This window comes from Engraulis encrasicolus, chromosome 23 (assembly GCF_034702125.1).
Source record: "Engraulis encrasicolus isolate BLACKSEA-1 chromosome 23, IST_EnEncr_1.0, whole genome shotgun sequence".
NCBI classification, from domain to species: Eukaryota; Metazoa; Chordata; class Actinopteri; order Clupeiformes; family Engraulidae; genus Engraulis; species Engraulis encrasicolus.
Genome location: NC_085879.1, coordinates 15,346,955 through 15,373,717, shown reverse-complemented (window position 1 = coordinate 15,373,717; position 26,763 = coordinate 15,346,955). Strand labels below are relative to the sequence as shown.

The window sequence follows — 26,763 nt, the reverse complement described above, 5'->3', positions numbered from 1 at the left end:
CACACACACACACACACACGATCAAAAACTGGAAAAGTGTCCAAAGTGTCTAGGTGCCAAATTCACTAGGAAGAGATCCAGGGTCAAGTATCACTTGAAGAGCCGTGAATCCACATGTTGCCCACTGTGTGCGCATCCTGAAGACTGGGTGCAAAGGGTGGATGTTGTCCAGGATAGGGTCAAGTTTGCTCAGTGTTCTCTTCTCATCAGTGAGCACCTTCAGTTCTGTGCCAACAACAGAACCAGCTTTCCTCACCAGCCTGTCAAGGCGTCCAGCATTCTTCCTGATTCGTCCAGCATTCTTCCTGATGCTCCCACCCAACATGCCACAGTACAGGAAAGCACACTGGCCTTTCCACTCATACCTGGTTTGAATTTGAATTGAAGCGGTCTGACGTCACATGAAATGATGGTAAAACTGTGTTTTTTGACAAGAATGTAGATCTATGGAATGTAGTCCAGCCAGCTTCTCCTGATAGGGGTATCAATTCTTATTTGACTCCATGCACTAAATTGATCACATAAAAGGCTTATAGAACCAAACGTTAGTCAGTGTATACTATGTCTGTTGTGTAAATCTTTCTTTAATTTTTAGTTAGCACTTTTAACAGTTTTTAAGACCTAGGCTAGAGCAAATGTCATGAAATGACCCTGAAACTTTTTTTTTGCAACACCCTAGGGGGCAGGAAACTGGAAATACGAACTCCACCTCCTCTTTCTGCCCACTGCCAGTTATTTTCTGGTTTTCCTGGCTGAGGATATTATAGTTGTGTTGGTTCTACTGACATCTGGCCACTTTTCATTGGTATTTCAAGATGAAAGATTATGAAGAAAGCATTGCACATTTATTAGGAGAATGGGGTCCTTTTCAAAAACTGATTTACATTTTATTGAGTCTTAATTTCGTCCAACATGGATACACGTCTCTGTCAATGGTCTTTGTGGCGGATACTCCTCCTCATCACTGCAACGTTCCATCCCTGAACAGCAGCTATGGAGGACTGGGCTACAATCTGTCCATCCCGACTGAGGAGCTGAAAGGGGAGACCATCCTGAGTCGCTGCAGACGCTACACTGAACAGGAAAACTCTGGCTCTGCCTACAGCAATGACACAGAGGGATGTGTGGATGGCTGGGTGTTCAGCAAGGAGAGATATGTGACCACTATTGTCACTGAGGTGAGTGTAAATGGCATTTAATTCCCAGTTGGTACTAATTAATAAATATATGAAAAGTATTAAAAAGTGCACCTTGTACGGTATGTGTTGATATCATCATAGGTTTTATTTATTTGTTCACCTAGGTCGCATTCATAACGATTAAAATTGTACGATGTGCTATATTGTGATTCACCTTCACCTTTTCTACTGGTTTCTGTGTTCACAGTGGAATCTGGTGTGTGATGATGCATGGAGGGCTCCGTTTACATCAAGTGTCTTCTTCTTTGGAGTACTTGTTGGATCTTTTTGTTCAGGAATTTTGTCAGATAGGTAAGCCTTATGATTTCAACAGTGACTAACCCGCACTGAGGTTTCATGCATTAACATTCTAATTGCAGCCAATTATATCTTACACAAGAGTACTTGGTGAATAATTCTTAGTCACTAAGACACTGCACTGCTCTGAATGTGGCTGGGTAGGTTATTCCAGAGGAGTGGGTTAGCCACATGAAAGGCTCTGTCACTGGTGGAGCTTGAGTCTAGTGTGGGGGATGACCAGCTCGCCCTTGGAGGAGGACCGCAGTGATCTTGAGGGGTCATAGGAGTGGAGGAGGTCGGCAAGGTAGTGGGGTGCCAGATCACTGTGAGTGGAACTTGCGGAGCTGTGTTTAACAACATGTGTTTCTCAAAACCATAGTTGCTATCTTATGTTGGCTTCTTTGTTTGATTGCAATGTTATTTCCCATCTGGAACTACCCTAGCTGCTAACTACCTAGCATCTACGTTTTCGAGAGACACAACCCTGTTGTGGTGAGAGCCAGGCTACCACACCCCCAGAAATCAGACCAGACCAGGTCAGTTCAGAAATGGCTGAAGAACCTGTCCACCAGGGTTATCGCCAAACCAGAAAGGAATGTGGTTGTCAAAGGCTTAACTTTGCAGATTTAACAGATACCTACAGTGGACTTATCACAGTTACAGAACCAGCTATACGCAGTGGGTTAGCAGAAGTTACGAGAGGGAAGGTGCTGCTAGCCAATCTCACTCTCTTGGTGCAAGTCAGTCTATAGTTCCCCCCATCCCTCTCTCTGGCCTCATGGTGGAAGACTGTAGAATGGTGAAACACTCAAAAGAGACCCATCCAACAGCTACAATAGAATAAGTCATAAACGTGTAACAGTGTTACAGAATCCTCAATCAACTCTAAAGGGCGTCTCAAAAGGTCCTGTTCCATTTATTGTATAGCGCAATGTATCTTCTCTAAAACATCAAGAAAGAAGGGGAACTTCTAAGTCCAATCTTAAGCAGCATGGACTCCCGACACTGCCAAATATCCTGTCTTTTTTAAGGGGCTTTTATGCCTTAATTTGACAGGACAGTGTGAGATGGAGACAGGAAGCTAGTGGGACAGAGAGACAGGAAATGACCCCGGCCGGACTCAACCGGGGTCCCCGTGCATGCAAGCCCAAATGTGGGGGTACAGGGCCCACCCAATATTCTGTCTCTTGTACTGGGACTGATAATATATATGAACTTTATTACAGGCTTTAGGCCCAATAGGCAGACACACATCATATTATACATAAAAAACAATAACATATAAAATAGGCATGAAAAAAAACAACAAGCAATAATGCCTAAGCATATACAAACATATCTGTCATGACAGTCTTAAAAGGCAGCCATACCAATGCTTCCACATATATGATTGATATCGGATAGAGCTGCATCTGGAGCTTGTTAGAATCATTATAATACAGTTTTTAGACTTAGCCAGACGGCACATGAACTTAAACATTAGGTTCCTCAAGAGACCAGGTAAAGTACAAAGTCCTGAGTCACAAAATAATTTACTAGCACTGCAACTCCTAGGCTTTTTCAGCAATATCCTCAGACAGTCATTATATGCCACATGGAGTTTGTGCAATGTTTCTTCAATGACACTCTGATATTGTAAAAGTAACTTTTGTAAACAAAGCCTCACAATTTTACTAATTTAATTCCTTTTGTCATCTCTTCACAGGTATGGCAGGAAGATCACTTTAGTCACAGCAAAGGTCTTGCAGGTTGTCCTCAGCTTCATTCTGGCTTTCTCTAATAGCTGGGAAATGTTCTGTGTGGTTTACTTTGGTTTAGCAGTAATGGCCACTTCTTGTAATGGTGCTTCCTTTGTACTTGGTACGTCAGCATTGCTCACAGTTGAATCAGCACATTTCAAAATCGTTGATAAGCCTTGACATTTATTATCCCATTTATTTACATACAGACCGCTAACTATGTGAAACTATTTTATTCCTTGGATTACTTCTTTTTTCTCTGACCATTAGGCTCTGAGATACTCATTAAATCAGCACGTGAGAGTTTTGGGATCCTTGGGTACGGTCTTGCCTACGCCTCTGGCTATGCCATCCTGCCTCTCTTTGCATACTTCATTCGGGATCGGATGCTGCTGCAGATAGGACTGTCTCTGGTCGGATTTTTATATATCCCCCTCTTTTGGTAGGTCACACAGACACACACGTGCACGCACACACACGCACACACATACGCGCACGCGCACGCGCACGCACACACACACACACACACACACACACACACACACACACACACACACACACACACACACACACACACACACACACAGACACACACACACACCAGGGTAACAAAATCATCAAGAATATCCATCAAGAATATTTGTATGTTCATAATAAATAAAATATATGTGCAAAAAAAGTAATTGACCTCACCCAGAAAAAAATGAGCAATGTCATCTGTTGTCTCCTGAGCGCTCTAAGCCTGTTCTTCTCAACAATAATTAAAAAAAAACAGTTTAGCAGTGAATATAATATTAAAATGAAAATTGCTTGAATTAATTCAATTGGGTTGTCAATGCTTATTTTACAAGGCTAATTTTCCACATAAGTCTCTTGTGGTTCTGTTCCCCTCAGAGTCTTACAATTTATCTAATCTATGGAGGCATGTTATAGGCGCTGTTTGTTCTTTGTTACTGTAAAAGGATAAGGATGACTAGAGACTACTTTATGTTCACCAATTTTAGCTTTTTCTCTGTTCCCCTCAGGTTCATACCAGAGTCTCCCCGCTGGCTCATCACTCAGGGCCGGTTGCAGGAGGCAGAGGCCGTCATTCGAGCTGCTGCCAAGAGGAACGGCATCACTGCCCCAGAGGACATCTTCCAGCAGGAGCTCACCTCAGATACTAATGCCTTGGTCAGACCACATGATTTTGGCCCATTTCTGTCTGGGACGTCAGAAACTATTTCAAACATAAATCAGTCATACAGCACGACCGGTCTTCGACATTCTAAAGCTTTGCACTGAAAAGACATATCTGACAGAATTTTGTCGGGAATCATTAAATGTTGCCATTGTTCAACCCACCTCATATAGTGTAGAGGAAGTCAGATTCATCTGGACTGGAGTATATCTAGAGCAGGGGTGTCAAACTCATTTTGGTCTGGGGGCCACATACAACCCATGTGGACCTCAAGCGGGCCGCATTAGTAACATCATCACAAAAAAACAACAACCTTAAAGAAACACTATGCAACTTTTTCATAGTCATGAAATGGCTTGGAACTCAGGGTTTTGCTTGACTGACCCGTTATGGCGAAAATGGGAATATTTCCATCACCATCTGGTGGTTCTGCTCCGAAACAGCACTTGCAGTTTTGCCTCAAGACGCCGCGCCCTTTGTTGTTGTGGAATTTGTGGCCGCTAGGGGCGTCTAGATTTCTATGGTGTATGCGTGGAACGAATGAGAGACCCATTCATCCCCTTCGTTTGCTAACTAAGCAGCAGCAGCTCGCTGAAAGCTGGCTACTGGCTAGCTGATTGCAAAATATCACGCTGGCATGCAGCGAAAACAACGAATGGGACTGCAAATAAATCACGAGCTACAGTAATTGAGATGAAAGGTTTGGACAGGCAAATAATTCGCTTATGTGAACATTGGAAAAGGGCTTCAAAACGGGAGAGAGCCGAACGCCAAAAGAGCAAATATGTGGATTTTATCACTCATTCACTGCACTGGGATATATGCATTAGCATTCTCAAAGTCCACGCCGCCTCGTTTTAGTTTACAAAGCTACACATATGTATAGGCCTACGAGTTGAAATCTGATGGCGCACATTTTACTTGATGTCAAAGGACACAATCAGTCGAGCGAGGCAAAAAATGTTGTTGCCGATCAAGAGGAAACAAAACGTGATCTCTAGCCGGCTTATGGGTGTCCACTTTCACTTTCAACACCACACAAGATAAAAACGCGTCTTGTCACCTCGACTTGGAAATCAAATCTTTATTATTACAACAAAATAAGCAATAGCCCTTTGTCTCCTCGTTCTCCTAATGTACAGGTACTATATAGTTACTGGAAATGTGAAATAAAGACGGGGATATCTGCCGGGAACGAGTGGATCAAATAATAGTATCCATCTGAAGGAAGTGCAAACGTGATTGCAGTTGTGTGAAGTGAATAGACGAAGCAGCGAACTCATAAGCAAGGGGGAGAATCGCTGATAAAGCCCCTTAGAAGTGGAGAGAGCTGAATGCAAGGAAGGGAATCTGGCTAATTACAGAAGACGAAGAAATTTAATTCGCACATAATCTCGAAGCCAATGTCTGTCTAATTTAGTTCAATGCACATTTTCGGCAGAACCACTAGAGGCCGCCATAAAGTTGTTTACATCGGTGTGTTTATGTCAAAGTTGCATTGGATATCTTTAAAGCGTGTTATCTTTTCAGCATGTTTTAAAAGTGTGTTGAATATGTAGAAAGCAAAGCAATATTGATAATCCTATGCAAAATTTCATTGATTTCATTCATTCATGGCCAACTGTCAATGAATAAAATAGGGGACAGTTCATTTTGGCGGGGGGTCGGGGGGTGTTCCCCCAGAAAATGTTGTATTTCTTAGATGTAATTTGCTGCATTTTAACGCACTTTAACATCCCGTTTCAGCTCAATATGAACCAATGCAAATAACAAATAATTATAACCAATACCTATACAATACAAATAAAAAGTATTAACATTTGATCTCAATGTATGAGGTCTATATATGAGCTTTATCAAATGCCTGTCACAGTACAAATTCACCATTTATAATAGAAGTATGATGTGCACTTTTCTACATATACAGTATAAGAGAGAGAGAGGACCATTGGGTTAATGTCATGCAGGTCTTGATTTTGCCCCCAGTGGCGTAATTGCGCATTTCGGTTATTTCTTTGAAAAAGTTTTTTTTTTTTTTTTTTTTACATCCGGGCCGGATGCGACCCGCGGGCCGTATGTTTGACACCCCTGATCTAGAGCATGTGATTACTAGACTGCAGCCTAAACATAAGTCCTTAGACGTGAAAATGAGTGATTAGTGCTTAGTATTAACACAACCTCTGGTAAGTAGAGAGGGAGTAAAATTTTTAGAGCTGGTATCTAACGATGTCTCATAATATCTCCATGGTTGATTGATTATTTTTCCAGGAATCTGAGCACAAACCCAGCGGTGAGATCAAGAGCACTTGGCTTGATCTCCTAAAAAAAGCAAATATGAGGAACATCACACTTATAAACATCATAATTTGGTTAGTGAAGTTTTTAATTTTTCTTAGAGATTTCTTTAAAGTTACCTTTAGTACTATGTGTTGACTGTGTTTTTCTGTATGCTTTTGTTTTGCTTAACTGTTTTATTACACTTATGCTACATGTTGCTAGCCTGGTCCTGACCATCCCATAATACTAAAATTTCATTTCGTATTCATGATCTGAAAGTTGTGTGATCTGACGCGATTGCAGGAAGCCGGAAGTTTGTACTGAGTTATGGTTTGAAATGATTTGACAGCTCTCACCCAATCGCTGACAACAACAACATAGCGCAGACCAGAGCCATTGGCGTAGACGTTTTCGTCATCGTCACGAGCGTCCTCCCCCTTTCTCCCCCACGTGGGGCGGTTATTCGCTTATTGGATGTTTTCTGATTAGATTAGATGGGGGGCGTTGCGATCAAAATCCCACCAATCTGGACACTCCACAGAAGAGCAAGGCTAGACTACTGTAGTAGAGCCAATCATTTGCAAGGCTAACATGTTGCCATGTCTTATTCATTTGTTGTCTCTGGTCTCCAAATAATGTGTGTATTTCTACAGGATAAGCATATCCCTGGCATACTATGGCCTGTCCTTTAACACCTCCAATCTGGATGGGGATCCGTATCTCAACTGCCTCATTTCTGCTGCCACAGAATTTGTTGCTTATGCTTTTGTGTGGTTCATCGCACATTACGCTCCTCGACGGTTCGTGTTGCCATTCACTCTCCTTCTTGGAGGTGCTTTGCTGCTGCTTATCCAGCTTGTGCCTGATGGTGTGTATATGAAGCTTACAGAAACACCACATTAAAGGAACAGTCCACCATGTTTCCGAACTGATATGTTCTTCTCTGATCTGAAACAAGTTCATGGCATACATACCTCTTTGGACATTGTGTCTGCAATCAGTCTGAGCTCCACGCTATTTTGATAGCATTTTGTTTGCTCAGCAAGTCACCGACTATCAAATGGAGCTGAAATTAGAAGTGACCAAGCTCTCCCACATTTTCCCTATTTAAATACGTTTGCTTGACTAGTTAACTTACCTGCTCCAAGTATGGTAACACAAAATCAAATGTGATTTTCTATGCAGATAAAAAACAGACATTATATGAAAGGTGTGATAACTCTGCAGGAGCACTTTGGCATCACATTGATACAGTATTTTGATATAGCGCCCATTTTGTTTTTACCTCCGCCAAGGAGGTTATGTTTTCTGTCGTGTTGGTTTGTCCGTCTGTTTATCTGTCTGTCTGCTTGTTTGTCAAGAACATATGAATGGATATGGATGAAACTTGGTGGAGTTGTTGGAAATGACCCAAGGAACAAGTGATCATTCTGGTGGTGATCCGGATCCCGAATTGGAACCAGGATTTTCTAAACGTTTTTTCACCATTGCTACAAAGTTTAGAGAAATTTAGACAAAATTGAACTGCGAGACAGGGCAAATGTTGACATTCCAGCTTCTAAGACCAAAGGAAGGCAGAAGGCAGAGGTCAGAAGGCGGAGGTCTGCACTCTCAGAGTGCATTCTAGTTATCTGCATAGAAAATCACCACATTACATTTTCAGTAACTACACTTGGATTGTGTAACTACTCACTCAAGTAGTTTGTAAATGGGGAACACATACAAGAGCTGGGTCCCTCCTATCTTCAGCCATGTTTGATGCTCATCACTATCCCATCACTCATCTTGTGCTCCATTTATTTCTTCCCCCAGGTCTCAGTGGGTTGACTATCACCTTGGCAATGATGGGAAGATTAGTTGTGACTGGGGCGTATACATTTGTTTATCTCTACTCCACGGAACTCTTACCCACTGTTGTACGAAACATGGGATTGGGTGTCTTCTCCATGGCCGCCAGAATTGGCAGTGCCTCCTCGCCGTACGTAGCCCATATCGGTAAGTTTCTTAAACTAGAACAATTTGAAGCCGACAATTTTTAGGAGCACACGTGCTAACCTAGTTAATGACTAATCAAAGTCGATGTTGGTTAAGAAAGGGTACTGTACTTGAGGGGCCTAATATTTTGTTTAAACTCGGTACAGTAGAAAGAGTAAAAAAAAGAGATCGAAATTCTATTTATTGGACATTATCTCCATAATGTATTTGTTTCCAGAATAACATAAACTTGTTAATAGTGGTTATTTACAGAGAACTCAAGAGAAATGTCTAATTTCAGGAGACAAGCTAATCATTTTGTCTTCAATACATACACATATACATACACCCATACATAATACTGTTTTTATTTTTTATTTTTTTACTTTTAGGTACATATAACAAGATACTACCATTTATTTTGATGGGCACAATCTCTCTCTTCTCTGGTGGTCTGAGCCTGTTGTTACCAGAGACAAAAGGTGAAAAACTCCCAGAACTCATTAGTCAAGTCAAACCTCTACAGTGGTGAGTATAGTGTACTTCTGTGAAAGCTATTTCCATTTGTTGTTTTGACATTTTCAGAGTATGCACATCCCACCTCACTGAGGCCAGGTTCAGGACAAACGCATATCTGACTGACTTCTAGTCTTTGTTTTGTCATTTTTAACATGGGATCATTTAAGCTGAAGTTATGTTGATGTTTGTTCTCCCCAAGTTGCTGTCATAAGGCAAAGTCTGGTGATAGAAACAGTCTGGGAGGAGATGTGCAGTTGAGGAACGGCGATGAGCTGACCCCTACAAGAGGACCAGAAGATGCTGTTGTCAAAGTTTGATGAGACACATTATTGTCATTGCTAGATTACGTATAGGCTATTTATACTGATTTATACTGTACCCCAATCATTGCTGTGGAAACTGTATATGTATACATGTATAACCATGTTTTCAAGGTATATAGGAATTTCAGCAAATTAAATAGCTAATCAAACCGTAAATTCTATTGAAACAGAGACATGTCTGTGAAGATTCTCATTCACCCAGGTCATATTAAAGTGTTGAAATGCATGGGGGATGGTGGGTATCTTCCTTTGTTATGCTACGTGCTGGTAGCTGGTTGTCTCCATTTGATGATTATCTGGGGCAGCCTGACACCAACAGTTGACCCTGATTCCCAGAGGCAGATGTGTTAGCATGACCACCTGTTGCTGTTGATAACTTCTCAGTCAGCAGCTTTGGTGCCAAAGACCTTGGCTCACTTTCAAAGTTGTCTGCATCATTTGCCTTGCAATTACTGTCTAAATTTCAGAGAGCCCGAAAGGCTTGATGCTACTGTAATGTTTGGCTTTGAGTCATCCACATCATGCTTTTGTACATTACAATCATACATGGTCTGTATTTCATTGCAGACATACAGTATTTACCACTGTCAGAGGCATAACCAAGTTAACAACAGAGGCAATTATTAGGTCATTTCTCTAATACTGGTTGTTGTAAGGGCCATTGTTTTTTCTTAGTGTCGATGTTTGTATGCTGCTGTTTCAGTTTGTACTTCAGTCTGTCTCAACCTTGCGCAGTAGAAAAGTGCTTATCAGAAGGTAGACCCAAGGCCAGTGGGAAAGGTATGAATGATATAGAGACAGGCGATAGTGGCCAGCCAAGACTCTGGCATGCAGTCTAGAGGGCTTTTATGCTATTTTGTCTGAAATGCTAAAAAAGAGGAGCATGCGGGTATTTCCTCCTTCTAGGCCCAATGACCTCTGGAGGCAGGACAGTACAATAATACCAAACTGCTTAACCCAAGCTGTAATATAGTAGTAGTTGACTAATGTAATGTAAATATGTTTTAAAATGTTCAATTGGATGAATGTACAAGCTTTGGTTCAGTAAAACGTTTGTTGCACCTCAATTATACAAATACAATACCATTTTAAAAGGAAGAAGTGAAGAGGTTTTGTACAGCAATATCAACACTGTAAGATTTCAATAAAGCAGGACAACACATAATTTATCACTTTGTGGTGTTTTTCCAGAAATCCCAGTGTCACTTCAGAATCCACGCTGCCCATTCACAAATGTTACCTTTTAAACAAATACTAACCACCACCATCAAATTATTGCACTTTTCATACATGAAAAGGGGGATCTTCTCCATGGTCCGCCATTTGTAATTTCCTGAAATAGACATTTTTAGCTGCAAACATTTGGTCATACTAGTAAATATTGTTTTTTCTCTCCAGAAAATATTCATGAAAAGATCAAATTTGGCAATAAGGGAATCTATGCGTGACGTCACTGTTTACCTTTCTCACATTTCCGTTCCCCAGATATACTTAAGTAATGGGTTATATATCCTTGATAATGCATAAGCAATGCCAATGCTTAGCAAGTCATTTGTTAATGTCCAGAAACATCCATGAGAGGCAGTCACATGAGCCTCAACTTACTGTTTGCCATGTTACCAGTCATTACACACTAACTATTACAAAAGGGTTAATTAAGATTTCACTGATGCTAAAGCAAGAGTTTACAAACCATTACCATACATGCCTAATAGTACTTGTTAATGGTTAGGTGGTAGGAGACAACAAAGAGATAATGTTTTTTTCATAAATAAAGGAGGGTTATCTGACATTTTAATGATGGTTTACTAATGCTTAGCAGAAAGTTCAATCACCATAAACGAATCATTAATTAACAGTATGTATTAATTACCAAGAAATACATAATGACTAACTCGTGATTCACTAAGGGTTAACTAATGTTAAAATAAGGCTTGACTAAGGCTTAACTTTGCTTAGCGAACAGTTACATCAGCACACACAAACCATTCACTAATGGTAGTAGTTAATGATTAAGAAATGAGAAATAATACTCGTAACTCGTAACTCGTGATTCACTATGGGTTAACTAATGTTAAAATGAGGCTTAACTAAGGCTTAACTTGTGCTTAAAAAGGGGTACTTATTATAAAGTGTTACCGATTATGGCATTCATGACATTTCCCTGGCTGATCCATTCTAGAAGTACCTTTATTCCGGCATGATGAGCAGGTAGAGCATAATTAGTATAAACGACCACTGGTTTCTGGCAGAACATTCTGGCATGTATAATATATTTCTATATACACTCGACTAATGCCTGGTTTGAATTTGAATGGAAGCGGTCTGACGACATATGAAATGATGGTAAAACTGTGGGTTTTTCTTTTACAAGAATGTAGATCTGTGGAATGTAGTCCAGCCAGCTTCTCCTGATATGTAGGGCACGGGCATCATTTCTTATTTGACTCCATGCCACTAAATTGATCACATAAAAAGCTCATAGAACCAAACATTAGTCAGTATATACTATGGCTGTTGTGTAAATCTTTCTTTAATTTTCAGTTTATACATGTATTCATTTTTAAGATAAGACCAAGGCTAAAGCAATTGTATGGACTTGCGTTGAAGTGACCCTGAAACTGGAACAACTGGAAAACTGGAAATGCAAACTAACTCCACCTCCTCTTTCTGCCCACTGCCATTTTTTTCTGGTTTTCCCTGGCTGAGGATAGTATAGGTGTGTTGGTTCTACTGACATCTGGCCACTTTTCATTGGTATTCCAAGATGAAAGATTACGTGATGGTGAAACAATGGTTTTTGACAAGAATGTAGATCTGTGTAATGTAGTTCAGCCAGCTTGTCTTGCCTGACATGTAGACGTATCATGTCTTATTGACTCCATGTAGGCCTACTAGATTTGATCAGATGTAAAGCTCATATAACCAAAAATTAGTTCATTATGTCTGTTGCGTACATCTTCCTTGAATTTTCAGTTTATACTTTTAAGAGCTTCTAAGACCATAGGCTATAGCACGTGTATGGGCTTGTCATGGCATGATCCTAAAACCATTTTGCAATGCCCAAAGTGGAAAGATAAGCCCCACCCCTTATTTCTGCCCCCTGCCAGTTTTTTTCAGATTTTCCTTGGCTGGGGATACTATACGTAGGTACTATGTTGGTTGTACTGACATCTAGCCCCTTTGCATTGATACTCCAAGATGAAAGATTATGAAGAAAGCATTGCACATTTATTAGGAGAGTGGGGTCTTTTTCAAAGACTGATTTCTTATTTGACTCCATGCCACTAAATTCAATCACATATAAAGCCCAGAGAAACAATGTATGTTGTGTAATTTTTTCTTTCATTTTCAGTTTATACTTTCAACAGTTTTTAAGACCTAGGTTAAAACAAGTGTATAGACTTTTCATGAAATGACCCTGACATTTTTTTTATTTTTTTTTGCAACGCCCAAGGGGGGGCAGAAAACTGGAACCCAAACTCCACCTCCTCTTTCTGTCCACTGTCAGTTTTTTTCTTGTTTTCCCTGGGTGAGGATATTATAGGTGTGTTGGTTCTACTGACATCTGGCCAGTTTTCATTGGTATTCCAAGATGAAAGATTATGAAGAAAGCATTGCACGTTTATTAGGAGAGTGGGGTCCTTTTCAAAGACTGATTTACATTGTCTTGAGTCTTAATTACGTCCAACATGGATACACGTCCCTGTCAATGGTCTTCGTGGGAGATACTCCTCCTCATCACTGCAGAGTTCCATCCCTGAACAGCAGCTATGGAGGACTGGGCTACAATCTGTCCATCCCGACTGAGGAGCTGAAAGGGGAGACCATCCTGAGTCGCTGCAGACGCTACACTGAACAGGAAGACTTTGGCTCTGTCTACAGCAATGACACAGAGGGCTGTGTGGATGGCTGGGTGTTCAGCAAGGACAGATATGTGTCCACTATTGTCACTGAGGTGAGTGTAAATGGCACTTAATAATGAATATGTGAGAAGTGTGTGAGAAGTGTGCACATGTGTTTATATCATCATTATAGGTTTATCTGTTCACCATCATAGGTCACATTCATAACAATTAAAATTGTACAATGCAATGTATCGTGTTATTCACCTTTACCTTTTCTACTGGTTTCTGTGTTCACAGTGGAATTTGGTGTGTGATGATGCATGGAAGGCTCCCTTTACATTAAGTGTCTTCTTCTTTGGAGTACTTGTTGGATCTTTTTGTTCAGGAATTTTGTCAGATAGGTAAGCATTATGATTTCAACAGTGCTTAATCCGTACTGAGGTTTCATGCATTTACAATCAAATTGCAGCAAATTATATTGTACATAAGAGTACTTGGTGAATAATTCTTAGCTATGTCTGACATTAGCTATGTCTGAGCACATACCTGAGCTCAATTTCTGCCTTGCATTGAGAAATCCAGCGCTAGTTAACCGATGCTAACATTGGGCTTTTGCTGTGCTTCATCTAGGCATGAAGTAGCCATCGTTATAAATCTCTACTTTCCATCCATTTACGACGCTCAAAGTTGCCCAAAACTTCATTCTGTGGAGTCGTGGGGTTGTTGACATGTAAAAGAGGCATAGAGAACTTTGGTAGCCAATGCCATTTGGGAAACAATGCCAACAGCGCAACAGCCGGATACAGCCTGCGCCAGAACCAGCTTAACAGTTACAGAGTGTCAACTCACTACTTTTCCGGGTGGTACTGCACTCTAGGGGTGCTAACAGGTTAGTGCAGACTTAATTCGGATGAATGGGCTGTGCTCTCTCGACAGCACCCTCTAAGTGAACTGCAGGCATGGATTGAGTGAGTTGACACTCGTTTTACAATCTCACTCTCTGGGTGTAAGTCAGTCTATCCTACAAATCCTTCTCTCTGGCCTCATGCCTCACGGTGGACGACTGTGAGACACGGTAGAATTGTGAGACTCAAAAGAGACCCATCCAACAGCTACAATAGAGTAAGTCATAAACTTGTTGCCTGACTCTTGCTCGACCTGTAGTTCCGCGCAGCTTCGTGAACTCCACTACTAGTGTGTGTGGAGCGCCACCAGGGGGCTGCAGAGCTGCACACACACACAGAGGTCTGGTGGAAACCAGGTTAATAAACTTGTATCAGTATTACAGATGTTCTCAATCTACACTATCAATTTACAGATGTTCTCACTAAAGACTGTCTCAAGGGATCCTGTTTCATTTATTTTATAGCGCATAGTATGTTCTCCCAAAGAATCAGAAGGAAGTAGCCTGGCAGACTAAATGTGAGATTAAATGTGAATATTGTCGTGTCTTTTACTTCACGTAATATGCGTGCTGCCTTCGGATGCGATTAGCTATCTTTGCTAGCTTACGTGCACCAGTTGATTAGCCTCAGATCGTAGAGTGAATGCATATACGTTACTTACAGTCTCCGATGCCTGGGAATGACACGACAGGAATGCAGGTTGACGTTTAACAGTGTGGCCTGCGTTATCTCTTTACCATAATATTCTTAATATTTTTAATATTTTTAAGATGTTTAGTGACTACGCCACTCTCATTTGTTAGGGTGAGAGAACCCAACCATCAAACACTTGATTTGACTTTCCCCGCAACAGGTTGGTGAATAACAAGAGATACAACTGTCATACAATTCAGAGTTCTTTTTATTTTCCTTTTCGTAATAAGTCTCTGTGTCAAATATGCCTCATGGGCTCAGTACAATATAAAAAATAGAATGTGAACCTTTCACAGTATTTGTAGGCACGCCATCTTAATATACAAAATTGTGCAAGTGTGCTAGTTGCACGAGAGGTAGACCAAATAACAGAAAATTGCACTGCAAACAAAGTTAGTAAATCAAAATAAAAAAATAACAAACCAAAATAACACACAAAATCCCCACACTGATAACAAAAGAAAACAAAACTGCCAAAAGGGCAAAATTGGTAATGGCCACCGCACACACACACACACACACACACACACTTGTTAGACACACGTATTTGGTCTCTCCCTACAGCAAGTACAGGTTCCAAAAAGGAGTCTGGGGTTTAAGATGCGTCTCCCAGTAATACTTCAGTGTTCATACCCTAATCATATACACAAGCTCCGTCTTGGCAGTTACTAAGTAGAAACTTACACGAGCCCCTTCGTCTCGGATGTTAGAGTGAAAAACCTACACAAGCCCCTTCGTCTTGGATGTTACTAAGTAGAAACGTACACGAGTCCCTTCGTCTCGGATGTTAGAGTGAAACTTACACAAGCCCCTTCGTCTTGGATGTTAGAGTGAAAATTACACAAGCCCCTTCGTCTTGGATGTTAGAGTGAAAATTACACAAGCCCCTTCGTCTTGGATGTTAGAGTGAAACTTACACGAGCCCCTTCGTCTCGGACGTTACAAAGTGAAAGGCTGCATAGGATAAATCACTTTCACAATAGGACAAAAAAAGAAAAAGGTTGGGAAAAGAACAGTAATGCCCCCCTTCTCTAGTGATACTGCATCAGTGTAGTCGAAGGCACCAACTCCTCCTCCAGATCAGGTCTGCCAAGCGCAAGTCGGGATATGGGTCACGCCGGGTTCCAGCTGGGTACCGTGCATCAAGGAAACTTTGGTTCTCTCGAAGCGGCACGCAAGTAGTCAACCACAAAGGGCACGAAGTGGAAGCACGCCACCAGTGATACTCGAGTTTGCCGAGCTCGGCATACAAGCTCCAGAACAGTAGCCGACTGCCAGCTGGGTTCACGCCAGTTGCGGATGGACAGGGCTGCGATTAAGTTAAATGGCGTCAGTAACCAACAAACTAAGTACATTACAATGCACCAAAAGAGCAATGAATCAACCGAGAAGGACGCCTACCTTTCCCGTACGATGGCTCAACCACAAACAGAGGGACAGAGAGAGCGGCGTGCCAACGCTGCACTCGACAGCATCAAAAACACAGCGTCTGCTAGCTAGCTACCACCGCAATGACTTATGCTACATACCGGAAGGAAAGGGGAGTGTCGTTTACCCCGTCAGAATAAAAGTTCAGCATGACCACCGGTCACATACACCCCCGCCTCGGAATGGAACCGTCCCGGTGACCCAACCTCGCACCCTGACCTACTAGCTTAAACAGACCTGGGAGGCTCCTCTGACGGGTGAGCCGCAGCCCCTTCCTCGCCCCCCACCGTGGCCACAGATCGAGGTAGTCGGTGGGGGTTTGAGTGGCAACCCCGTTGTGCCCTAGATGACCGACGGGGGATAACCTCGGCGGACACGTCATCTTCCACCAATGGCCTTCCTACATCTTGTGGTGGCGAAACGGGGGCCGTAGGGGGCTCGTGTTGTTCTGCACCCGGTGCAGGTGGATCAGCTTCTCTGACTGGGGATGCTATACTGGGCCCCATGAGTTCCTGTTGTTGGATTGGTGTTGCCAGCACCAACCACTCTGTATCCTCCTCTGACTCGTCTTCCTGGTTGGACGCACCCGACTCAGTGCCTCTTTCTGGTGTCCTTGCGCTCGGCCCTGGCTCTGGCCCGGGGCAGAGTGAACAGACCCGTAACTCCGTGCGATGGATGTTCTTCACTGGTCCTTCCCCCTCTACGGGACAGATGTCATAGACTCTACCCTCATCATCTAAGCATCTGACCACTCGATACTTGACTGGGCCCCATACGTCCTGAATCTTATTTCAGCCTTGCACATGATTTCGTCGATAGACAATGGTGCCCACCGGGAGAAGCCTGGGGCTGACAACTAGCTCTTTTCGCAGCTGCCTCCTCCAGATGACGCCCGGCAAGATCATATGCCACTCTGAGGCGTTCTTGATGTTCTTGTACCCAATCCTCAACAGAGCCTTCCCCATCGCAATCATGGAAACCCAGGAGGGCATCCACGGGTAAGAAAGGTTTGCGCCCAAACATGAGTTCATAGGGGGAGTATCCAGTAGAAGAATGCACGGTGGTGTTGTAAGCAAAGACTACTTGGGGAAGGTGTTTTGGCCACTGTCTCTTCTTCGCTGGCGGGAGCGTACGCAGGAGGTCATGCAGGGTGCGGTTGAACCGCTCGCATTGGCCATTCCCCTGGGGATGATAGGGGGTAGTGCGGCTCTTCTGCACCCCGTAAAGAGTACACAAGCTCCTCAGAAGGTCATTCTCGAAACTTCTCCCTTGGTCGGAATGGATGCGTTTCGGGACACCGTAAGAATAGAACCATTTCTCTGTTAGAATACGGGCCACTGTATTTGCTTTCTGATTAGGTGTAGGGTAAGCTTGAGTAAACTTTGAGAACACGTCGGTAATAACCAATACATTTTCTTGCCCATCACTAGCTCGTTCTAGGAGGGTGAAGTCGAGCGCAATTACCTCCAAGGGTTTGGAAGCGAGAAGATGGCCCGGAAAAGTCCTCAGTTTGGGCTGACCCCCCTTAGACACGATACACCGCTCGCACTTCGAACACCACTGTTCCAGATCCTTCTGAAGGCCCGGCCAATAACAACGCTCTCGTATGAGCCGACCGGTTCTCTCCCCACCCTGATGGCCGTGATCGTTGTGCAAGGCCGAGAACACCTCACTCCGAAGTGACCGGGGCAACAGCAACTGAAGGGTTTCGACGGCGTCCCCTGGTAGTCGTACCCCGCCGATACAGAACACCATCCTGGGCCTGGAGCCTAGGCCACTGTCGAAGAAGCTTAAGTACATCCGCCGATTCCAGCTTGCGCTCATCGGCTGTCGGTTTCCGCCCCCTCTGCCAGTATCCCAGGACGGGGGCCAGGACTGGGTCTGCAGCCTGTAGAGCTTTAAGCTCCGGTTTGCCTCGAACGGGAAAGGCGTCGATAGTCCCACAAGAAGCAGCGTGGGGACTAACAGGATGGACACTGGGCTGAGCCCGCTGAAGCACCAACGGAATGGCTGTTCCCGGAGCCATCTCCGACATGGAAGCTGGGGCCGGTGGGTCGGGCAAGCGAGACAGGGCATCCGCATTCTTGTTCAGAACTCCAGAACGGTACTTTATGTCAAAGTCGAACAGCGCTAGTTGTGAGGCCCAACGTTGTTCTACAGCACCTAACTTGGCCGTTTGCAGATAACTAAGAGGGTTGTTGTCAGTATACACTGTAAACTTGGTGCCTAGTAGATACTCCCTGAACTTTTCGGTAACTGACCATTTCAAGGCCAGTAGTTCCAATTTCATAGCACTGTAGTTGGACATATTGCGCTCGGACGCATGTAGCCCCCGGCTTGCGAATGCCACAGGTCTCCTCGTGCCCTCATGTTCTTGCGACAGTACCGCCCCCAGACCGGCATGACTCGCATCGGTCTCCAAGATGAATGGTTTGGAAAAGTCTGCATACAGCAGTACAGGTGTGCTAACTAGCCTACACTTCAACCCTCTGAATGCAGCTTCACAGTCATCGTCCCAGTGTCCCTCCAGTGAGCTCGATCCACGCTTCTTCTTGGAGCCCTGCAACGCCCCCACTACTCTATGCAAAGGGGCCGCCAACCGAGCGAAGCCCTCCACGAAGCGCCTATAGTAGGAGGCAAAACCTAGGAATGACCGTAACTCGGTCAAAGTCCGTGGACGCCTCCACTCTTCTACGGCCCTGATCTTCTCTGGGTCGGTCGACACCCCTGCGGCTGAGATGACATGGCCAAGGTACTTAACCTCTGACTGAAAAAAACTGCATTTCTTGAGTTTCAGTTTTAGGTTGTGATGCTTCAGTCTCTCAAACACCAACTCGAGACGTTGTAGATGTGATTTGAAGTCGCTGGAAAACACCACTATATCGTCAAGATATAGCAGTAAAGAATGGAACCGTTCGTCGCCAAATATGCGCTCCATGAGACGTTGAAAAGTCCCAGGAGCGTTGCATAAGCCGAAGGGCATCCTATTAAATTCAAACAGTCCAAAGGGTGTGCAGAAAGCGGTTTTAGCCTTGTCATGCTCAGCCATTGACACTTGATTATATCCTGAATCCAAATCAAGGGTGGAAAAGAAGGTGGCCCCCGTCAAAGCATCCAGCGATTCTTCTATTCGAGGGAGAGGAAAGGCATCTTTTCGTGTCTGTGCATTTAACTGCCGGTAATCCACACACAACCGAATAGTACCATCCTTTTTCTGCACCACCACAATGGGGGAAGAGTAGGGGCTGCAGCTCACCCGCACCACCCCCCTGTCCAATAGCTCGCCAATGTGAGTCCTAACCAAGTCATACTGAGAGGGCGGAAGTCTACGGTAACGTTGCCTCACAGGGGCGTTATCTAGCAATGGAATCTCGTGCTGCACCAGGTCAGTACACCCGATGTCTCCCTCACCCTGACTGAACACACAACTGTACTTCTGAAGAAGTTCTCTACTCTTTTGATCTTGGTCAGGGCTGAGGCTGGGCCACGAGACGGCAGACAAATCAAGGGGGACCTGCTGCGCCTGGATTGTATTGACTTGTACGACACATTCAGTCTCCCCGTCTCTCTCCAGTGTGACCGCCGTCCCAGTCTTAAGTTCTACCGCAAACACTTCACCCAAGGTGGCTCGGCGCGGTAACCACACATCTTGCGCACCAACATTGACTATAGGCACCCACACCCTCCCGTCCTCCACCGAGAGATAAGCTTTGGAGGCCAAGAGGCCAGCTGGCAGTAGGCTAGTGGTAGGCTCGAACAACACAGAACGCAAGGCGCGACCCACATGTGTAGCACAGGTGGCGGCTACCATCTGCAGTGACCCAGCTGGAACCCGCACGGACGAACGCCCGCCTACTTTAACACGCCCCAGACGCCCCGTTTCCGGTAGACAGTCCAATTTGTGACACTCGGACAATGCATCCTTCCACCCCTCGCTCGCCCTTTGTATGATGGAAGACTGAAATAGAGTGGGACCATGCTGCTGGAAGAGTTCCCCATAACACCCACCAATTACGTTCATACCCAACAGACCAGGAGCCTTGGCGACGCTACCCGAATATGGGTGGTCTCGAACCACGAGAACGCCCATACCGGGTAGGACCTTACCCAGAACTGTAATATCTAGCTCCAAGTAGCCAAGGTACGGGATTTCTAGTCCATTAGCTGCCCTTAACTGTAGCCAATTACACTTCTGTTCTCTCGCTCAAGGTGGTTACCATTGAGCCCGTATCAAGTAAACATGAAACTTTTACCCCTCCCATCTTCACTTCAACTACAGGGCAAGACCCGATAAGGTTGGAATGTTTTTCAGTCATGATTGAGCCGTGAAAGTCCCCTTCTGACGGCCGACTCTCTGCACCAGAGGGGACTAGTTTCCCTGTGGCCCAGAGGCGGCGGCCGCTTCCCCAACTTCGCCACCCTGCACAGCCACCCTCCCACTCATGATTGGCCCCGAACTACTCGAGAGATCAGCCCGACAAAAACGAGCAATGTGATTGGGTTGTCCACAGCGCAAACATATGGGCTTACCGTCGGGTTGAAAACGATATGGCCTACGAGGGGGTCCTGTGGGGCCCTGGCCCTGCATGGTGGGTGAGTGTGAGGAGGCCAAGAGCTGCATGATAGTATCTAACTGTGTCTGCTGCTTTCGTAAGCTTTCTTTCATTTCTGACAGGTCATCCTGTGGTTTAACAGTAACGGCGTGGCTGTCAGCTCGACACTCACTCACCAGCAAGGCCTGCGAGTCACAAGAGTAGGAACGAGGGCGTGGTGTGCAAACACGCTCCCCATCCTCTACCCAACGAATGGCCTCACCACGCATCACAAGAAAATAAACATCCGGGTTAAGTCTAACGGACTTCTTAAGTTCCCGTCTTAGCAGCCCATCCCGTACATGCTCAATAAACTGATCTCTAAGTAGGGCATCCGGATTTGGGATTCCGCGGGGGTTGTTACGCTTTATCGCCTCCATCAAGGCCAGCAGGGCATGAGAAAACTCTCGAATGGACTCTCCCTCTAATTGCTTACGCTGAAAAAATTGTTTCTGAAGAGAGATAAACGACTTAGAACAACCAAAAATATCAGTTAACACAGCCAGTATCTTGTCTGGGTCACTTCGCTCTGCGTAAGGGCGGAACTTAATCTCATTTTTTGCTTCACCATCCAACAAGTCATACAGAAATAAGGCCTGCTCTGCCCGTGACATGGGTCGTACTTCTAAGGACCTCCGGGCCTCCTCAACCCACTCCTCCACCGGCAAGGCATCTGTATTTTTCCCCGAAAACCTAGGACATTTTCTCTCTCTTGGCAAGTAAATGTAGCGTTCAGCTCTGCTGGTTGTACTGGAGGTACCAGCCCCTGAAGCCCCACTCACCTCAGTCACACCAGAATTAACAGGAGTATCAGAAGCCCTGGGTACAGCAGCATTACCTTGATCAATGTTGGAACGCAAATGCTGATTATCAGTCTCCAGCTGTTGGATACGCTCATTCAAAAGTCTAATACGCTCTTCCGGGCTTACATCTGATTCACTGCTGCTCATGACTGGTTGTCCAGAGGGTTCAAAACAGAGAAAGAAAAAAAACAATTATTCAGGGGCACACACTTGCAAATGGAATGGGGGAGGATGTGTCCTCTTCCGGATTGCCCTGCTGGTGATCGTCAGTGGGGCCCTCCGCTGGCTGGGGGTAATCACTGTTCTTTTCCCAACAAAACAAAAAAGACAAAATGCATACAGAACCCACCACTAACAATTGTAGACAGCTGTATCCACTTAGTTATCCTTTGCCGACTACTGCCAAATGTGGCCTGCGTTATCTCTTTACCGTAATATTCTTAATATTTTTAATATTTTTAAGATGTTTAGTGACTACGCCACTCTCATTTGTTAGGGTGAGAGAACCCAACCATCAAACACTTGATTTGACTTTCCCCGCAACAGGTTGGTGAATAACAAGAGATACAACTGTCATACAATTCAGAGTTCTTTTTATTTTCCTTTTCGTAATAAGTCTCTGTGTCAAATATGCCTCATGGGCTCAGTACAATATAAAAAATAGAATGTGAACCTTTCACAGTATTTGTAGGCACGCCATCTTAATATACAAAATTGTGCAAGTGTGCTAGTTGCACGAGAGGTAGACCAAATCACAGAAAATTGCACTGCAAACAAAGTTAGTAAATCAAAAATAAAAAAAATAACAAACCAAAATAACACACAAAATCCCCACACTGATAACAAAAGAAAACAAAACTGCCAAAAGGGCAAAATTGGTAATGGCCACCGCACACACACACACACACACACACACTTGTTAGACACACGTATTTGGTCTCTCCCTACAGCAAGTACAGGTTCCAAAAAGGAGTCTGGGGTTTAAGATGCGTCTCCCAGTAATACTTCAGTGTTCATACCCTAATCATATACACAAGCTCCGTCTTGGCAGTTACTAAGTAGAAACTTACACGAGCCCCTTCGTCTCGGATGTTAGAGTGAAAAACCTACACAAGCCCCTTCGTCTTGGATGTTACTAAGTAGAAACGTACACGAGTCCCTTCGTCTCGGATGTTAGAGTGAAACTTACACAAGCCCCTTCGTCTTGGATGTTAGAGTGAAAATTACACAAGCCCCTTCGTCTTGGATGTTAGAGTGAAAATTACACAAGCCCCTTCGTCTTGGATGTTAGAGTGAAACTTACACGAGCCCCTTCGTCTCGGACGTTACAAAGTGAAAGGCTGCATAGGATAAATCACTTTCACAATAGGACAAAAAAAGAAAAAGGTTGGGAAAAGAACAGTAATGCCCCCCTTCTCTAGTGATACTGCATCAGTGTAGTCGAAGGCACCAACTCCTCCTCCAGATCAGGTCTGCCAAGCGCAAGTCGGGATATGGGTCACGCCGGGTTCCAGCTGGGTACCGTGAATCAAGGAAACTTTGGTTCTCTCGAAGCGGCACGCAAGTAGTCAACCACAAAGGGCACGAAGTGGAAGCACGCCACCAGTGATACTCGAGTTTGCCGAGCTCGGCATACAAGCTCCAGAACAGTAGCCGACTGCCAGCTGGGTTCACGCCAGTTGCGGATGGACAGGGCTGCGATTAAGTTAAATGGCGTCAGTAACCAACAAACTAAGTACATTACAATGCACCAAAAGAGCAATGAATCAACCGAGAAGGACGCCTACCTTTCCCGTACGATGGCTCAACCACAAACAGAGGGACAGAGAGAGCGGCGTGCCAACGCTGCACTCGACAGCATCAAAAACACAGCGTCTGCTAGCTAGCTACCACCGCAATGACTTATGCTACATACCGGAAGGAAAGGGGAGTGTCGTTTACCCCGTCAGAATAAAAGTTCAGCATGACCACCGGTCACAACAGTTTAATGACTGTTTGGATGATTACAACAGGCTGCAATGACGCCAAACTCCAACGAGGAATTGTCCTCTCGTCGGGGTCCGTGGAGTCTTGTACGCGGCTAATCAAACAACTGATCCAACTGCCCTCTAGAGGCCAAACATAACATTGCACTTACATTACTCAATAGCTCCTGTTAAGTCTTATAACTGCACTAACACATTCACTACACAGCCCCCCTCCAAGAATACTGAGTCCCTTCAGTACTATCCAGGGTAAGTAGAGACTTAACGTATTACAACTCAGAATTACTTTAAAGTCAAAAAGTTCAGCTTAAACACATTTCAAAACATCATTACTTTATCTCAAAGATGACACTAATTATTAGTTAGAGTCCAAAGGTGTTCTAGGCATTACTGAAAGTCAAAAAAAGGAACTACTGACTTTAATGATGAGAGTCCATTCATGCTTTGTACCACACAGGGGGGCGGACTTCACAACCTCGGGACGTGGTAGGATGCTGCAGGGGCGTTGCAGGGCCGTCAGCCTAGTCCGCTGGCACCGTCTCCTGTGGAGTTGGGCAAGCATTTTTGCGAGCCTAGCGGCGCCGTCGTGCAGTTCTTTGACGCCCGCGTCCTTCAGGTTCCCATTCCTCTGGTTTCTCCTCTGTAGAACTTGAAGACTCCTTCGGCTGTCCGTTGGGTGCTCCATGCGATTCGACACTGGGAAGGGGCTGGCCCCTCTGGAGAATCTCATGCCTTTTTCGTCGCGTCCAGCCAGGTATCACATCAGATGTATAGGGCTTCAAACGATCATGGTGCAGGATCTTTCTGTCTCGCGTCCCAATGACTTCGTACAGCACTGGGCCCAGGCAAGCGGAAACGATGCTGGGGCCCTTCCATGGCGGTTGCAACTTCGGACTGAATCCCTTTTTCTTGGTACTGTCCTTGACACAGACTAGATCTCCAACAGCATATGGTCTTCCTTTGGCCCTGACATCATAGGTTCGTTTCTGTCATTCCTGGGCAGCTTTCAGGTGTTCTCTAGCAGTCTCTTGCGCCTCCTTCAAGCCCTGCTCCAGCTCGCTCAGGAACTCCGGAACCTCACCCCTGTCACTTCTGAGCTCTGCTGCACCTGACCAGATGTCATGTGGTTGGTGGACCTCCCTGCCTAGCATGAGTCTGTTTGGACTGAAGCTTGTGCTGGCATTCTTGGTGCTGCGATATGCTGCTGTGTGCAAGGGAAGATGCTCGTCCCAGTTCTTGTGGTTCTGGTCCACATAGCAGCGTACCATCTGCAGGAGAGTTCTATTGAATCTTTCCACTTGGCCATTGGATGCAGGGTGGTATGGCGTAGTTCTAGTTTTAGTTATCTGAAGAAGCTGGCATACTCTCTTGAAAAGGATGCTTTCGAAATTGCGACCCTGGTCGCTATGGAGTTCCAGGGAGCAACCAAAACGTGATATGAAGTCATACACAAGTCTTTTAGCTGTCGTTTCTGCTCCTTGATCGGGTACCCCATAAGCTTCCACCCACCGTGTGAATTGGTCTATGATGACCAGAATGTACTTATTGCCGGCTGTGGATACTGGAAAGGGACCCAGCATGTCCAAATGTAGACGGTCCAGGGGAGCTCCGGCCTGGTACAGCTGCTGCTTTTGTTGTTGGCCCGGCAGTCTTGCGTGTGGTGCAGCTCTGGCATTTCTGTACGAAGAGCTCCACATCACCTCCCATCCCATACCAGTGGTAGCTCTGCTTCAAGCGTTGTAGGGTTTTACCGATCCCCAGGTGGCCCCCTTGAGGTGGATCATGACAGGCCTTGATTAATTCTGTCTGCACTGAGGTTGGCACTAACAGCAGGTGACGTGGTTGTCCTCCATCTGCCCTCTCCCAACGATAGACCAGAACTCCATGGTGCAGCTCAAACTGGGGCCAGCAAAGCCAGTACTTCCTAGCAGCAGGACTTTCAAGGGACACCTCATCTCGTGTGGGCAGCTCTCCTTTTTCCATCCACTGATGTAGCTTGGATAAGACAGGGTCTTTGCGCTGCTCTAATGCCCATTCTTCTCGAGTTATCGGCTGAAGCCAGTTTGTAGCAGGCATGCCTGTCCCTTCTGTCACTGGATCTTTTAGTTGATCTGTTGGATTTCCATCATCCTCATTTGTGGTTAGACGCCTGATTGCAAGGGGAACCACATCATCCACATCCTCAGTGAACTTGGCCCATTGCCGGTCGAGTCGTTGGCAGTGTGCACAGCCACGGCATGGTAGAGAGGCCACCTCTTGCCCTGCTTCGTAGCAGTCACAGTCTTCACTTTCATCACCATCTTTGCGTGACATTCCGTCAGCATTCAGATGTCTCCTTCCTTCTCTATGCTCAATCTCAAAGTCATACTGGCTCATTTCTTCCAACCATCTTGCTAATTGGCCTTGGGGATTCTTGAACCTGAAGAGCCATACCAAACTGTTGTGGTCCGTGCGCAAGAGGAATTTTCTTCCCAGAAGGTAATGCCGGAACTGCCGGGTGAATTTGGATTTGGATTTTCCGTTGACGTCTTTTGTTAATTTGTCGGACACAATACACTTTTTGAACCTGCAAGCCTTGTGTGCGCCTCATCTTTTTGACTGTCCTAGTATCACTATTTTTGGTGAGCAGTCGCACCAAGCAACAAGCGATCCTAAGTTCAAGGCGCAGACGCCAACTTTCTTTGGTTACACAGTATCTCTGCTGTATTGGGGTCAGGTGATTGCTTGCATAAGAGATGACTCTCTCTTCACCCCACTGATTTTGAGATAGCACCGCTCCAATGCTATGATTAGATGCATCTGTGTCCAAGATGAATTTCCCCTCATTAGTAGGGTATGCCAGTATTGGAGATGAGGTGAGCTTCTCTTTCAAGTGCAGGAAGGATTTTCTTTGTTCCTCCCCCCATTCAAACTGGACTTCCTTTTTCAATGGGCTCGCTAGTTCAGCAAAGGATGGGACGAACTTTCTGTAATAGTTACACAGCCCTAGGAAGGCTTGGAGTTCTTGCCTGCCTGTAGG

General features: G+C 44.9%; 2 protein-coding genes across 2 annotated transcripts in view; both read left to right on the top strand.

Annotated features, from left to right (window-relative positions):
- Positions 1-815: 815 nt before the first annotated feature.
- Positions 816-9,484, top strand: LOC134439926 (organic cation/carnitine transporter 2-like). The gene is made up of 10 exons (XM_063189852.1): positions 816-1,178; positions 1,387-1,490; positions 3,184-3,338; positions 3,488-3,659; positions 4,243-4,384; positions 6,666-6,766; positions 7,328-7,542; positions 8,487-8,669; positions 9,041-9,176; positions 9,367-9,484. Exons 1-10 carry the CDS (start codon positions 816-818, stop codon positions 9,482-9,484), a joined length of 1,689 nt encoding a protein of 562 aa, XP_063045922.1.
- A 3,601-nt stretch (positions 9,485-13,085) lies between these two features.
- LOC134439720 (organic cation/carnitine transporter 2-like) overlaps positions 13,086-26,763 on the top strand; it is a 30,672-nt gene continuing 16,994 nt past the window's right edge. Inside the window, exons 1-2 of the mRNA XM_063189625.1 lie at positions 13,086-13,448; positions 13,636-13,739. Coding sequence (XP_063045695.1) covers positions 13,086-13,448; positions 13,636-13,739 — 467 coding nt within the window. The remainder of the gene's footprint in view (positions 13,449-13,635; positions 13,740-26,763) is intronic.

Excerpts from the sequence above, each read along its gene's own strand:
- LOC134439926 (XM_063189852.1), top strand. The coding sequence starts at position 816 with ATGAAAGATTATGAAGAAAGCATTGCACATTTATTAGGAGAATGGGGT. Across the intron at positions 8,670-9,040 it reads GCCGTACGTAGCCCATATCG|GTACATATAACAAGATACTA; the intron begins GTAAGTTTCTTA and ends TTTTACTTTTAG. Across the intron at positions 9,177-9,366 it reads CAAGTCAAACCTCTACAGTG|TTGCTGTCATAAGGCAAAGT; the intron begins GTGAGTATAGTG and ends GTTCTCCCCAAG.